General features: G+C 52.8%; 1 protein-coding gene across 1 annotated transcript; it reads left to right on the forward strand.

Moving 5' to 3' along the window:
• Positions 1-271: 271 nt before the first annotated feature.
• Positions 272-3134, forward strand: LOC145389589 (uncharacterized). Its single transcript, XM_080264843.1, has 2 exons — positions 272-365; positions 2443-3134. The coding sequence occupies exons 1-2, from the start codon at positions 272-274 to the stop codon at positions 3132-3134; spliced, it is 786 nt and encodes a 261-aa protein (XP_080120969.1).
• Positions 3135-15736: the final 12602 nt, after the last annotated feature.

Consider the following 15736-nt stretch of genomic DNA (forward strand, 5'->3'; position numbering starts at 1 on the left):
TCGTCCTCAGAGACGTAAGCAAGGCCTTTGACAAGGTCTGGCATGAAGGACTCAAATACAAACTATTACAACTAGAACTCCCTACCATCCTCGAGAAGTTTTTTATGCGACTTTGTGACTGACCGCACCGCGAGAATTAGACACAAGGACCAGTTAGGCGACGTTATACAGCTCGACAGTGGGGTGGCACAAGGGAGCGTCCTCTCCCCCACCCTATACACTCTTTACACTAGAGACATCCCCTCCCCCACCTCCATACTGCCTAGACATAATGTATGCTGATGATGTGACTCAAACAGTGACTTACCAAGGACGGTCCAAACTCATGATGGCCAGCAAAGTAGCCAGAGAAATCACCAGAATCAGTGATTATGAGAAACGATGGAAGATCAGGACTAACCAACAGAAATTTAAAATAATTCCATTAGCACGAAAATACATGGAAGAAATCATTGTGGATGGTGAGCTACTAAACACAAGCAATGAGGGAAGCCTGTTAGACCTCACAATAACTCAGGCCGGGATCACAAAACATGTAAGGGAACGAATATGCAAGGGGAAGGCAGCACTGTCCACCCTCTACCGTTTTAAAAAGCTAAATAGAAAAATAAAAAGCCACCTCGTTAAAGCCTACATTCTCTCTTTGCTAGAATACCCTCCTGTGCCACTGGACACTATATCAAACACCCAAAAACTAAAACTACAAAGAGTATTAAACAAAGCTCTAAGATTTGTCGAAAACGACCATCACCCCTTCAACTATATCACAGAACAATTACACAGCATGCAAAAAATAGCTGCACTAAACATCCGGATGCACAAGAGGGCAGGAAAAATCTGGCGAAAACTAGAAGAGACCAGAGACCCAAATTAAGAGGACATCACCAACAAAGAATACGGGAGGATGCATAATTGGTTCCCCAGCTCCCTCTTAAACAGAAATAGACCGCCACCAAACCCAATTTATACGTCCCTCTAACGACAACCCCTCTCATTATATATAATAACTAAAAATACAAACGGCAGCAACGAAGCGAAAGACCACGTTACCCTATATCCCATACACCTGCCGACCTTGAACTGACCGCACCAGACCACCACTACTGTCAGGAGACAGTTGCACTGCACACTCATTCCCTGCCCACTCCTGAGTGAATGCACTCCGTCGTCCGTTGTGCTAGCTCCTGAAACCAAAATGTGAGGAGCTGTCACATCTGATGGCGGGTTCGTGAACGTGGAGTGGGTTGGGAATAGACATTGCCCATGCACAGCCTATGCCTCGTGCACCCTGGTGAATGCCATGGGGAGGAAAGATAATTTCTATCCTTCCCCCCCCATTTTCTCTAATACTAAAACTCCTCCTTTCCATGACTATAGAGCCTTTGAAATAGAGAGCAGCAACCCACCAAGACAGCAGAACCCACCAATGCCACAGAGACAGGCACCACCCTTAGTAGCGCCGGGGGTACAAACTATGGCTCTTCACCTTCATCGATATATCTACCCTTGTCTGCACATACACAGAGTGACCGCTGTATAGGACCAACAGGAACACAGCATACACAAAAAATAAAAACTAAGCCACAGCAATGGGGACGGCCTCCAATCTTTATACCTCCGACTGTCTTTCATATTTCCCCACTTAATCTCTTCCAATCTCTCCCTCTTCTTTCCCCCCACTTTTCTATGACGAAGTGAAGTGAAGTGCGGCCACTCGCAGCCCACCTCTCGCCGAGGCAACACCTCCACCGCTATTCCCGGCGGGACCAGCTCTCCACAGCAGCCGTTTCAGCTGAAGGACGGGTCTGTCCGCTCCACCTACGGGAGTGCCCTGGTCAGCCCACCAGGAGGTTGAGGCTCGTCCGCCCTTTCCATGGCCGACCACCCTCCCTCCGCCACTACCTTGACCGGGGTTGTGCCCTTGTGTCCACCTGGACTGGGCCTTCCCTCTACGCTTCCACCTGCTGCTGTGGAGAGCTGGAGCGAGTGAATGGGGGTTGAGGGCAGAGTTCGGAACGCTTCTATCAGAGCTTCGGCGCCCTCACCATCGGCGCCGTTTAGTCTACCATGCTCTCGTCCCTCTGTAAACATTGAGCAGCCGGCCGCCAACCACCGCCGAGTCGTTTGGGGATCCACCTGAGCATGCCGGCGCCCCTTCCATTGGCGCCGTGCAGTCTACCGCTCTCTCCCCCTCGCCTCGTCGATCATCGGGCTGTTGCCTCACCACCATCGCCTCGTTCCCTTCCTCTGCCGCCCTTGCCCTGTCTGCCAGTCTGCCGTCCGCGCTTTGCCCCTTCATTGGAGCTGTTTTCTGCATTTTCCTGACGGGCTCTCATGTTTGCCCGTTCCCCACCACGTTGTGGGGAGAATATTTCAACAACAACAACAACGTCTGTGCGGCGACTGGACACAGTCCAACGACTCCCACTATCATACACACAGACTCGGCTTCGGCCATTCACACCCTTCGCCAAAACGCTCACAAAGACAACATTCACCTAATATACAACATTCTCACCACCACCCAAGCTATCCGCAATGCTGGGGGATCCGTTACCATAAATTGGATCCCTAGTCACGTAGGCATTGCAGGCAACGAAAAGGCAGATCGAATAGCAAAACAAACCCTAGAAAACCCCAGCATTGATTTTGTAATCTCCACGAGCCTGCGCCAAGTCAAGCATGCCATTAAGACCAGGGCAGCCAGATTAAATAAAGAAGACCACCGCCTATATGTTGAACTGAGTTCCCCCTCGGCTAGATGGTACTCACTTGCCACACGCTACAAACCACCGCCAATCACAACTAGATCCAACCTTACGATGCTCAATCGTCTGCGCCGCCTTCGCCTGGGCTATAAATGCTACGATGAAATGGTTCCAGATGACGAAACCCACGAACCTGCATGTGAACACTGCCAGGAGGCTCCACTTTATCCCCTCCTGCACTATCTTCTCAGATGCCCAGCCACATCCCTCATCAGGAAACGACCTCTTCCTAACCCAGTCACTCCCAGAACTCACGAAGCAGCCAGATCCATAAACTCTTTACGTAATGCTGCAGCCTACGTCGTAGCCACGGCCCCACTCTCAGCACTGACTGAGGTGGTGCGCTCTGCACCTCCTCCCACCTAACGTGCATATCCACTGATATGCAGGGTATGTATGTGTGTGTGTGTCTGTGCGAGTGTGCGTGCGAGCATGTGTGCATATGCATATATATATACATGTGTGTATATATGTGCATATAGTTTTTAAAGTCAAGAGACTGCTCCTGCAGTCTTCATCACTTACTTGTCTCTGCTTAAATCACTGACTGGGCTAACATATGGCCCGGCCCCTTCCACTTCAACGAAGGGGAAATCTTCAACAAACAAACAAACATGTGCGGCGGTGCCCATGTCGATGTCATGTCATGTCATTCTGCCTCAAGCTCTCGCACCGTGCACATCTCCCAGAAGAGGCCTCCGATCTTCCACTAGCCAGTGGCTGACACCTCACTGCGCTCTGATTGGATGGCGCCGGATCTGCTTCCTGATTGGAGGGGACGCGATCCAGCAGAATACGTTGTTGTTGTTGTTGGGATATTCGTCTCAGCAGTGCTGAGACACGGGCAAACAGTGAGCCCGTCAGTGGTGCACATGTAGCGCACAAGCTGTATTTAACGAGGAGGGGGGTAGTCCCTAACTGTTTGTAGTAAAATTTTAAAAGGTGTTCTGGCCACAATGCCAGCAGCGTCAGTATAATCGTTGCCCGACTGGGCAAAGCCAGCAGCGGGACGAGATCTGAGATGAGCTGTGGCAGGGCAATGAAGTATGTAATGGATGAGAGGCGTATCCGACCTCTCTAAGCAATGAGCACACGGATCTGTTGCCGCATTTTTAATCTGCTTATAGCATGGGAATCCCATTCGTAATCTTCTAAGTCGCACTAAAAGATAGTTTGGCAGGCCTGGGGGAGGCACCAAAGGAGAGTATGATGTGGCTGTGGCATACCAAGTCGCAGATGTGGAACCTTCAGCGACGCAAAGCTGGTGCTCCACCCGAGACAGCCTACCTATTTTTGCAGTCAAAGTGCCACGGACATGTGATGGGCCGGGGAGAAGTGGGAACGTGATCTCTGGCAGAGAGCAGGCGGAGCGTGCAGCGACATCAGCTGTTTCGTTCCCAGTGATCCCCACATGTCCTGGGAGCCAATGAAGAGTGATAGTGGCTCCTCTCTGGACAAGGAGGGTTGCAAATGTATGGATGGCCGTTATGAGAAAGATATTGTCTTGCAGTGAGAATGAGCGCAACCTCTGCAGAGAAGAAAGGGAGTCTGTATGAACAACGATGCATTGGTAATGATGATGGTGAGCATGTCTCAACGCACCCAGAATTGCCGCGAGCTCTGCCTGAAATGCAGATACACCAGGGGAGAGGCGCCATGATTCAACTGTCCTTCCAAGGACGAAAGCGGACCCAGCAGAGCCATCAGGGTGGACCGACCCATCTGTAAAGTAAGTGGCCGAGCCCGGGGAGTGCAGAGCAGCCACTTGACTGAGACCCTCTTGTCGCAGGATGGCAGGGATAGAGGAGCGAGGTTTTGCCTCCGTTGGAGTGACAATGTGGAATGGAGGTGGCCTCCATGGCGGTGGGTGTTGAAACCCAGGAAATGGGGAATCAGGGCCTTGGCAGAGACAAGGCGCGACTTCCAGGTTGTGGAGAAGAGCCGCTGTGGTTCGGGCCCAGTCGCGTTGGGGGAGCGGCTCAGGTGGTCGTCGTAGTAGTCGTAGGAGCAGGGCAGAGACTGGCAGTTCTGGTCGGCGCTGCAATAACTGGTGAGTGATAAGCGTCACTCGTAGTGCTATTCGGTGTGCCAGCGACGGCAAACCACTCTCCATCCGTAAGTTGGTGATCCGGGTCCAACGTGGAGCACCCAGCATGATTCGTAGAGCATCATTCTGGATGACTTCCAGCGATCTGGAGATTGGCGGTGTGAGGCCAGACAAGCAGATTGCTCCGTAGTCCACAAGAGAGCGGATCGCGTGGATGTAAAAAGTGCGGAGGACTGCATATGATGCCCCCAGACTCCGTCTTGAAAGGTATCGGAGGGCAGCCATGCGAGTTAAGGCACGCTCCCTCAGATATCGGACGTGGCTGCCAAAGGTGAGGCCCCCGTCAAACCAGACCCCCAGGTACTGGTGTGAAGTGACCACGGTGAGCTGGTGGCCTCCGAGCAGCACCGGGAAGTCAGGGGGACGGAGGCCAAAAGGTAGACATTTAGTTTTTGTTAGATTTATTTTGAGCCCTAGCTCATTGCATTTTTCATGCAGGCAGGAGAGGGCAGAATATGCCTGCGAAAAACAGTCCCTGCGGGTAAAAATGAGGGCTAGGTCGTCTGCATAGCACAGTAGTGTTATGCCAGGTCCATAATCAATGGTTAAAAGCCCCTCCATCAAGATGTTAAATAAGAGCGGGCTTAAGACACTTCCCTGAGGGGTGCCATTGTCATGGTGAGAAAAAGGGGAGAGATGCCCCTGAAATCGGACCCCCGCTGATCGAGTAGTAAAAAAGTCCTTGATCCAGGATAGTAACCTGCCTCCCACACCCCTGGCTGCAAGAGCTGCCAAGATAACCGTTGGGTTCGCTAGTTCAAACGCCCTCTCAAGGTCGAGGAAGACGGCCATTCCCTTTCCTCCCCTCAGCTCCCCAAGGAATGATGCGAGGCAGTGGGTGGTACTCCTGCCAGGGTGAAAAGCATAAATCCTTGGGTGCAGTGGTCCCAGCCGCCAAGCAAGGCGAGCCCGCACAACCCTCTCAGCCGTCTTGGCAACACAGCTGAGGAGGGAGATGGGGCGCATGGCGGCGGGATCACGAGGTTTCGGAATCGGGTGGATAACAGCCGTCTTCCACGACCTCGGAAGACGCCCCTCAGACCACGATAGGTTGAGCAGGTCAAGTAGACGTGCTCTACCATAATCTCCGGCATTTGCTAGGACAGAGTATGTGAGGCCGTCAAGCCCCGGCGCAGTGTCCTCTCTGCGCTGCAGCGCTTTATGGAGCTCCCCACTGGTGATGAGACAGTCAGCAGGGTCAGGCCTATCACATGCTGCCTGAATTGCTGCAGTGTGAGAGGCGGACAGCTGTTCCTGTAGGGCTCTGACAGACTGCGGGAGATTAGACGAGGCAGAGCGGTCGGCGAAGTGCTGAGCAAGACGGCTGGCCTCAGCGGCAGGGTCAGGATGAGATGGAGGACGGGGGGGACGTGGATCGGAGATGGACTTGATTCTTCTCCACATCTCACGGAGAGTGGAGTGAGAATCCAACGTCCGACACCATCCGATCCACGTCTCCTCCTTAAGGCGGCGTTTCTCTGAAGCCACATGGCGTGTCACTGCAACCAAGTACCGACGGTGCGGAGATGTACGGCGCCGCCGGTACTGCCTGCGAGCCGCATTGAGTCTTCTGTTCAATTCCTTGACCCTGTCGCAGTAGATCCAGCCGTCTCGGTAGCACCTCGCCGAGCGTCGCTGCACGGGGATGGCAAGAGAGGCAGCTTGCGCAAAAATGCGTGCTACCTGATCTGCCTGACTATCGAGATCCGAGGCATGAGGGGATGTCTCGAAGGCCGTTGTGAGAGCACGAGCGAAGGCAGTCCAGTTCGCCCTGCGTAGGTCCCAACGTGGTGGTGGAGGTGGGGGTGGCGGGAGGGGAGCGAGAGGCAGGTTAACCCTGAGAGCGAAGTGATCACTCGCAAGGTGGGGGTGGAGTGACCACGACGCCAGACCCGCAAGTGGTGTTGAGACAAGGGAGAGATCGAGGCGACCTCCCCCAATATGGGTGGGTTCTGTCACATCATTGAGTAGGGAGACACCACCCATCTCCTCCAGAACCAAAGAGATGTGCCGTCCTGCTTCATTGGACTGAAGAGGCGAAGATAAAAGGGCGTGGTGGGCATTGAAGTCGCCCCCTATATACACGGCTCCCCTAGCAGCTTGGGAGAACAAATCTCCCAACTCTAGAGTGCCCCTCTGGCTCCGGTATATGTTATATACCGTCAGAGGCGACTCAGCCAGATGGAGAACCACGCCCTGAACCTCCACGTCAGGTCCACAGAAAGGAGGGGACTCACAATCCGTGCACGCGATGTGGTCCCGGACCAGAACGGCACATCCCCGTGTAACGCCACGAATATACGGGAGGAGATGGGTGGTGTATCCCGAGAGATGGAAAGTGGAATTGCCTGGGAGCAGGGTCTCCTGCAGGAGAATGACATGAGGGCGGTCCCGTGCGGCCGCCTCCTGCAAAAGGGGGAGCTTGCTCCGTGCTCCCAAGCAATTCCACTGGAGGAGCCTGAGAGAGCGGTCTACTGGCCATCCGGCGACAGTTGCGGACGGTCGTTCTCCTGCAGCAGTGGTGAGGCCCTCTCCATCACTTTGGACCCTGATGGTGGTAGGGTGTGCCCCAAACGATGTCGATGACGAGGCAGCTGTGCGGCCGAAGGCAGAGCATTGGGAGGTCGTGAGCTGACTCTTTTGGACGGGCGAGCTGACCTCTGCGATTTGGGACGGGGTCGCCCTGCCGAACGAGCTGGGCGGCGAGGGGACAGAGGAGCACCTAGGCTCGCCATCTTCCTTGCGATCGCCTGGTCCACTAGGCGATTGGCTGCTTCGGCAAGGGGCTCTGTTGGGAGAGGGATGTCGAGGGTTAAGGCCACTGTTTTGGCTAGGGTCAGCGCCAGCTCTGTGGCAAAGGTCCTGAGCTCCTCCGTTGTGAAAGAGATCACCGGAGGAGCAGGAGCGGATGGTGGACTTGGCATGGAGCCAGGCGCTGGTGGCGGAACAGTCAGTGGCTGTCTGGTCTCTGCAGTCGGAGATGGTAGCGATACAGGCGGCTGTTGGTGGTGGACCTCGGCTGTGGTCTGGACCACAGTGAGCGCTGAGGGCAATGGAGGGAACTCTTGGTCGCTGAGAGGTGGTGGGCACTGAGTGAGAGGGCGGCGCTGTTGTCCCCAGATGAAAGTACCGGGGGGAGCTGGAGTGGTGCTGGTGGCCTGGTGTTCCTGTACAAAGGCAACCTGCCTCTCTCGACCCTGGTTCACTCGATGAACCCTCGCGGGGCAGCTGGGGTGCCAGGCGTGGTGTCGTCCGGAGCAGTTGGGGCACTTGGCTGCAACTGGTTGCTTCGCCTTGTACCGCTGGAGGCACTCGGCCGTGTCGTGGCCGCCACTGCACATGCCGCAGATGACGGGGCGGTTGCAGTTGGCACGATGGTGCCCGTAGCGCTGGCAGCGGTAGCAACGGAGAGGCTCCGGGGTGAAGGGGCGAAGGTGATACGTTCCCCAGTTCCCTAGGTCGAGTGAAGGGATCAGAGGACCCCGCAGGGTGACAACGACCTGACGAGTCTCTTCCCGGGTCCGCGTTTTCTGGCAGCGGGTCGCCTCTTCGACCTGAGGGTGGTGAAGGAGTATCTCCATGGGCATTCTCAAGGGATAGCCCATGACCACTGCCTTCGTAGACTGTTGACCAGGTGTCAGCTCTACTAGCTTTACAGGGCAGGCCTCGTCCTGCAGGGCTGTTCGTAAGAGGTCGTAGGCTCCCTCGTCCTTCGGCACCAACACCGAGCTGCCGTCTCGACCTATCAGGTTGGAGCAGCGTAGCCCTGGCAGGTGACGCTCTAGTGCAGCCACGGCGTCGTAGCTCGTCGCATGCCCGTCCTGGACCGGCACACGGAAAGCTGGAAATGCAGAGCGGGGAGGCGGACGCACAGCTACCGACACGGAGGGACGAGCAGCAGAGGGATCCCTGAGGGGAGGCCCAGTGCGCACTGCCGGAGAAGGGCCGTTTCCCTGGCGAGCACGCTTCGATCCCTTGCGTGTCACAGGGGTGAAACCCTCATCTCCCTGCAGAGAGGGATCAGCAGAGGGGGGGAGCTGAGTCGCAGCAGGAGCCTCCGAAGTGCCCCTGGTGGAAGAGAGAGATGGTGGAGCAGGTGTAACCTCCTCCATAGCCTCATGTCGGCGGGCCGCCTTGGCAGAGCGGGTAGAGTCACCACGCAAGCGAGGTGCCACTCTCGTAGATGTTGGTGTAGAGGGGTTAGCGCCCGCGGCCTCGTGAGCTGACGAGAGGGAGCTCGAGTCAGAGCAGTGACGCTCCCTCTTTGTGCCTGTGGCAGGGCACGGGATGGTGGGCCTCGACAGAGGAAGCGGGAGGCGGGAATGCCCCAGGGGCCTAGGGATGCTGGATCCCTTCATGCTCACCGGAGCAGGCCAAAAAACTCGGTCAAAAGCACACACACACACACACACACACCTCACACACACAACCACTCAAAAAAGACAAGCAAACAAAAAACCTCAAAAGTGGCCAGGTCCCTACAGTGACGGGCAACCTATGCTCCCCGCCCTCTAAAGGGCGATGGGAGGCCCCGCCACTGCCCCTTTCGGGTCTTCCCTAGTCTAACAGAGCCGCCCTCACCGCCTCCTATAACCAGGCCCTAAAGGCCCCCCTTCATGGAAGTGCCCTAACGGCACCCCTTCAGGGTTCGGCGTCGTACTACGGTGAGGGACACTAACGGCAGGCCACAAAAAAAAAAAAAAAAAAAAAAAAAAAAAAAACACCCACACAGTCACAAACACACACACACTCCCACCCACACCCAGGCAATCTGAGACTAAGTCTCAGAAAAAACCTGTAAACCGAGAGAAAAGCTTCCTCAGTGCCAGAGACAGAGTCTAAACTGGCAAAAAACGAGGCAAAACCGGCGAAATTCTACACGAGTGAACGAAACAGTGTTCAGAGCTCGAGAGAAAACGGCCAGACCTCCTCACCCGACAGAGTCAGAGCTAGGAGTGAGCAGAATACGACAGTTTTCCAACTGTCTCACAGGCAAATTAAATAGGAAAGCAGTACTGCAGTGTCTCCAGCTGCGATGAGGCCTATCTCTCTTCTCAGCTGCATCGCGAAGACAGCGGAACGCCTCGTTCTCTCTCGTCTTGCTTGGAAATTAGGCCCGCTGCACTCGCGGCTCTTTGCCTACCTCCCTGGCAGAAGCGCCGTACAGTGTCTCGCCTCTTTTCTTGGCGAGCTGAAACATGGCCGAGGCTTGGCAGTCTTCCTTGATGTGGAGAAGGCGTTTGAGTTAGCTGTCCCTGAGGCAGTACTCTCGGCACTTGTAGCCAAGGGCGTTCGTGGCAGGACTCTCTCCTGGCTACGTAACTACTTTGATGGACGCTCCGCCAGTGTACGCTTTCAGGGGCAGCTCTCTCCTGACCACCCCCACATCAACGGGACACCACAGGGAGGAGTGCTCAGTCCCTCTTGTTTAACCTGCTCATTGAACAGCTGCTCTCGACCGACTTCGGAAGAGGTGTCACCCTCCTCTGCTATGCAGATGATCTCGTGCTTGTCTTCTCTCGTAGGAATTGTTACGATCGTGCCCCAGCTGCTCTAACCCGCCTCCATGACCGATGCTGTGAACTAGGCCTTAAGATCAACTCTGACAAAACAAAATGCATGCCCTTCGGGATGCGAGCCCCAGAATATCCACTCTCACTCGGAGGGCAACAGCTCGGCCTGGTTCTCAGACATCGGTACTTGGGGGTGTGGTTTGACAGCCGCCTGACATTCTCTATGCACGTTAAATACCTGCGAGAGAGAGCCGCCCCTCGAATCTCTGCCTTGAAGGCCCTCTCCCACAGGAATCTCGGTGCCTCTCCACGTACCCTGAGAGCATTCTACATACACGCGATACGGTCACTTGTTGACTATTGTGCGGTGTGCCTTGAGGGACTTTCTGGGGATCAGGCCCGCTCTCTTGAAGTCCTGCAAAACACTGCACTTCGTGTGATGTTGGGTGCTCCGGTGTGGACACGCACCGAGAATCTAAGGTTGGAGAGTGGACTTCCCTCTCTCAAACACCGAATCTGGAGTCGTTCGGCAGCAGCTGTTGCACAGCTCTGCAGATGCAGGCCTCAATTGCCTGTCTCTGCTATGCTACAACATACCCTAAACAGGCCCCTGAATCAACATCGTTCAAGGAGGGACTGGGCACACTCTGCTGTGACCGTCCTGCACAACCTCGGTTTAATTGACGCCCTGCAGGGAGGATCTGACCTCCCCCACCCTGACTACTCACCTCCACCACCATGGCTGCCTCCTGCGATTCGAAGTCTCGCCCCCTCTAGCACCTTCCCGAGAGCCTCTTTGCCCCCAGTGGTACGGCAAGAAGCGCTCAGAGGGATGGCACCTCTTCGTGTCCCAGGAGCAGTTGAATATTACACTGACGGGTCAGTCACCGCTGATGGGTCGGCGGGTGCTGCATTTTACTGTGAGGGCCATGCCGAGACATGGAGGCTCCCTACAGGAGCCTCTGTGCACGAGACAGAGCTTGTTGCAATCCTTGGCGCTCTCAGAGACGCCAGCCAACATCATCACAGGAGAGTAATTATACATACAGACTCGCTCTCGTCTCTGCATAGTCTTCGTGCACGACGATTCACAGACAATGTAGCCTTGCTGACCTCCATTCTTGCTGTGGCTGACACCATTGCACGCCGCGGCACTGACATTCTTTTGCATTGGATACCCAGCCATGTGGGTATCCAAGGTAATGAGCTTGCAGATGCTGCGGCTCGCAGCGCCACTGCTCGGCCCAATGTAAACTTCCACCTGCAGCCCAATCTCGCGAGAATAAAAAGAAAAGCCTATAACTCCATCACAAGGCTCACTCGTGAGGATCATGAAGACCAGGTCGCTGCTGGCTCACGCTCAGCCTCGTGGTTTGCACGAGCAACTCAATATGAGCCGCTCACTGCCCCCTCTCACACCCCCAATGCTCTCATAGTAAGACTCAGACGCCTCCGCTTAGGTTACCCTTGTTACTCTCAAATATCAGGACTAGATCCTGACCCATGCCCTCACTGCCACCAGCAAGATGACTGGCCTCTGCTCCACTATCTCACAGACTGCCCTGCCACTGCCTCCTTACGACTTACTCTACGTGACCGTCTCGTCAGACGAATAGCTCGCCATGACACCGCAGCTGAAATTGTTGCACTTTCCCCTATCCCTTCCCTACTCTCTATTGTCTCTTCTTACCCTCCGCCACGCTAAAAAAAAAAAAAAAAAAAAAAAAATAGCACCTCTAGTTTACTTTCATCTTCCTCGCCTGTGTCCATCTGTCGCCATACAGAGGACACACGACTTATATAAAACATGAAAACATCTGCGGGCTCTACACCCTGAGCCCGGGTCCATCCTAATACTAGGTGGACAAATCTAAACAACAACAACAACTGCAGTGTCAAATCCAACCCTCCCCTTACCAATTCACGCCGATGTTGAACATCCAAGCCCGTGGATCATTCCTCACCCCTGTTCTCTAGCTGAGACAGACTCAGAATTCCCAAGATAGACTTTGGTCCTTTTAGGCTCGCCCAGTATTCTCTTCCCGGCAGCCGCAGCGGTAAGATGTCTCCCGCTCGCTCCCGCTCTGCATAGACTCGGCGCTCATAGTGAAACGTGGATAGCGCAAGCTAAGCCTTTCACTGCTGCTTTTCCCAGCACCTTACCGATTACGACTTTCCCATCATTCTGCAAGTCTGTCAGCCCGCTCACCTTGGCTGAAAATCTTTTTTACTACGTAAGACTACCTTTATTTCTTAGATTTTACTTTGGTCCTGTTAGGCTCGCCCAGTAGAGGCTCTGGTGCGGTACGAAGCCGAACCCCGAGGCCAGTGGCACGAGGGGACCCCGTTCTGGGGTGGTTATAGGAAGCACTGGAATGGGTATTTTCTTTAATAGGGTTAGGGATCAGGGGTACTCCTTTGACCTTGCAAGTGGTCACTCCCTTTAGAAGGGGGGGTTTAGGTTACAAGCCCCAGATCACAGGTAGATTGGACCAACTAGGCGGCCTGTTAGTGGCCTCTCAGGATTTTTTCCCCATGTTGAAAAATGGGTAAACTTAAAATCAAACACAGTAATCCCCAAGAAAATCAAGTTAAACTGAAATTGCTTGAAATAGTTGCTCCTCACAACATAAAAATAACAGGACTCCATGATTCAAAAGAATTCATCATCGCAACTACAGCCACAGAAGATGACACTAATAAGCTCCTGTCTCATCCTCTGAAAACATCTTTACAGGACAATGGCTTCACCCCAATCCTCCCTCCCGACCTAAAAGCTAAAAGGAGCATTATATGCACCAAAGTAGATGACATCATCTACTGCCACAGTGAAGAGGAGATTGAACATGAAGTCATTAAAGAAAACTCTTGGGCCAAAATCACCAAAATAACCAAATTTGGCAACAGAAACACTATGAAAATAGAATTTGATGATATCAAGATGGCAGAAAAAGCAATAGAAGGGCTGAAATTGTTCCATCTGTGCATCAGCAAAAATCAGATCCAGGCTGAGAAATTTATACATATCATAATGTGTATGAAGTGCTATGAAATGGACACACATAACATCAACGAATGTCCTAAACCCAAAGATTTTAAAATCTGTTCTGAATGCTCCAGTCTTGATCACACTTGGAAAAAATGCAACTCCAACTTCAACTGCGAAGGAGACCACCGCAGTATGGCTATGAAATGCCCTAAAAGAAAAGAAATATTAAAGAAAGCAATAATATACTGAATTCAGATTTAGCACTCAGCCAACTAAGAATCACCTGTGAAAAACTAGAAACCTTCCAACATCTTATTCGGCCAGCTAACACCGAAGAAGAAAGACTTCTTCGCCTAGGGGATCAGCACACAAAGGCTTCCCAACCCTCTCAGTCCAGACCCCAAAGACATAGACAATGAAAATCATTCAACATAACGTCCTTAATTGGCATGGTCGAAGTCTAGGTCTTAGCAATACCTACCGTAATTTAGATCCAGATATCATTCTTATAAATAGGCACGGCACTACCTCACCAAATTCACTCCGTATCCCTGGGTATAAAACACATAGCAAAAACTTTCTCAATCGCCCTATGGACGGCACAGCCATTGCACTGAAAAACAATTTACAATACAAAATCATAGACAGTTTTATCTCAGATCTGATTGCCGTAGAGTTACAAACGCACACTGGAAAAATCATTATTGCTACAGTATACCTCCCCCCTAGCCGCCCTTACCTCCCAACCCCCGATTTTATTAACTTATTCAGAAGAACCATCCCTGTATACCTCATTGGTGATCTTAACGCTAAACACCGCCTCCTGGGCAACAGAAACTCAAACGTCGTAGGAAGACAACTTCCAAGACTCATCCAAGACACCACAGTAAGACACATTGGTCCCAACTTTCCTACATTCCTCTCACACAACTCTACCTCCACCCCAGACATAGCTCTTTGCAACCTAACAGCTTATCACAACACCCATTTCTCTCCCGGCCCTCTCACCACTAGTGATCACATCCCCATAATCGCCACTATCTCCACTGCCCCAATAACCGTCCCCATTCCACCTCGACCTAACGGCCAACTGGAATGACTTTAAACAAGATATAACCACAACATTTACTAACTTTCATATCTCCGGTGATGGAACACTAGAGGAAATCGATCAATCTCTTGAAAGATGGTACTCCAACATAAATATTGCAATCAACAACAACATCCCTACAACAACACATAGAACAATCACTACTCCTAAACACAACAGAGACACACAGATCCTCATCAATCAATACAATGCATTAAGAACTCACTCCCAAACACATGGTTGGACACGAGATCCATTTAGACTATACAAACTACTTCAAACTCAACTACACACATCCCTTCTAACAGAACACAACACACATTGGGCAAACACTATTGCAAACACCGCCAATCGAAGTGGAGGAGCCTCTTCCACCTTCACCACCGCCTGCCGCCATCGCTCTCTCTTCTTCTCCCCCTCCACCTAAGAAGAGGAAGAAACAAAAGAAGAAAGGGGGAAAGACCAAGAGCGACCCCTCCTCCGTTGCTCGCCGGATCGAGGCCCTCCTTCCACCACTCTCAGGGACTCGTGATCTCGATGCCCGCACGGATGCGGACCTAGAAGAGCTACTCTTCTGCCTCACGGATCCGATCAACGACGACGATACACTGCCTCTCGTCTACCAGACTCTGTATCAGAAGATCCGTGAGGCATACATCTCCAACTCCCTCTCTCCATCTGAGGAAGCCGCCATCCGTGAGGGCATCGAGTTCGACCTACCACATGCTGCCCTGGTCAACTATATAGCCACCAGACTGCTCTCTTAACTGCTGAGCCACGCCTGATCCTGTCCTGCCTTGCTGCTTCGGCTTGCAGTTATTGTCACCGCTATGCTCTCTTTTGAGAGCTTTGTTTTTGCCATTCCTCTGACGGGCTCTCTCTTTGCCCGTGTCCTCACCTTATTGTGAGGCAAATATCACAAAAAAAAAAAAAAAAAAAGCTGCCCTCGTCAACTATATCGCCACCAGACTGCTCTCGTAACTGCTGAGCCACGCCTGATCTTGTCCTGCCTTGCTGCTTCGTCTTGCAGTTTTTGTCACCACTATGCTCTCGTTTGAGAGCTACTTTATGCCACTTCTCTGACGGGCTCTGTGTTTGCCCGTGTCCTCACCATGTTGTGAGGTAAATATCACAACAACAACCGCCAATCTTTATAATGATCCCTCCACATTTTGGCGTCAAATAAAAATCCTCTCAGGAACTTCAACCCCCGACCCTCATTACGTATTAGATCATCTGGGAAACAGACAACACTCAGCCTCTGAAAAA

Source organism: Coenobita brevimanus, unplaced genomic scaffold, assembly GCF_032717465.1.
Source record: "Coenobita brevimanus isolate Jiangsu-jjx unplaced genomic scaffold, ASM3271746v2 jjx.HiC_scaffold_145, whole genome shotgun sequence".
Taxonomy (NCBI): domain Eukaryota; kingdom Metazoa; phylum Arthropoda; class Malacostraca; order Decapoda; family Coenobitidae; genus Coenobita; species Coenobita brevimanus.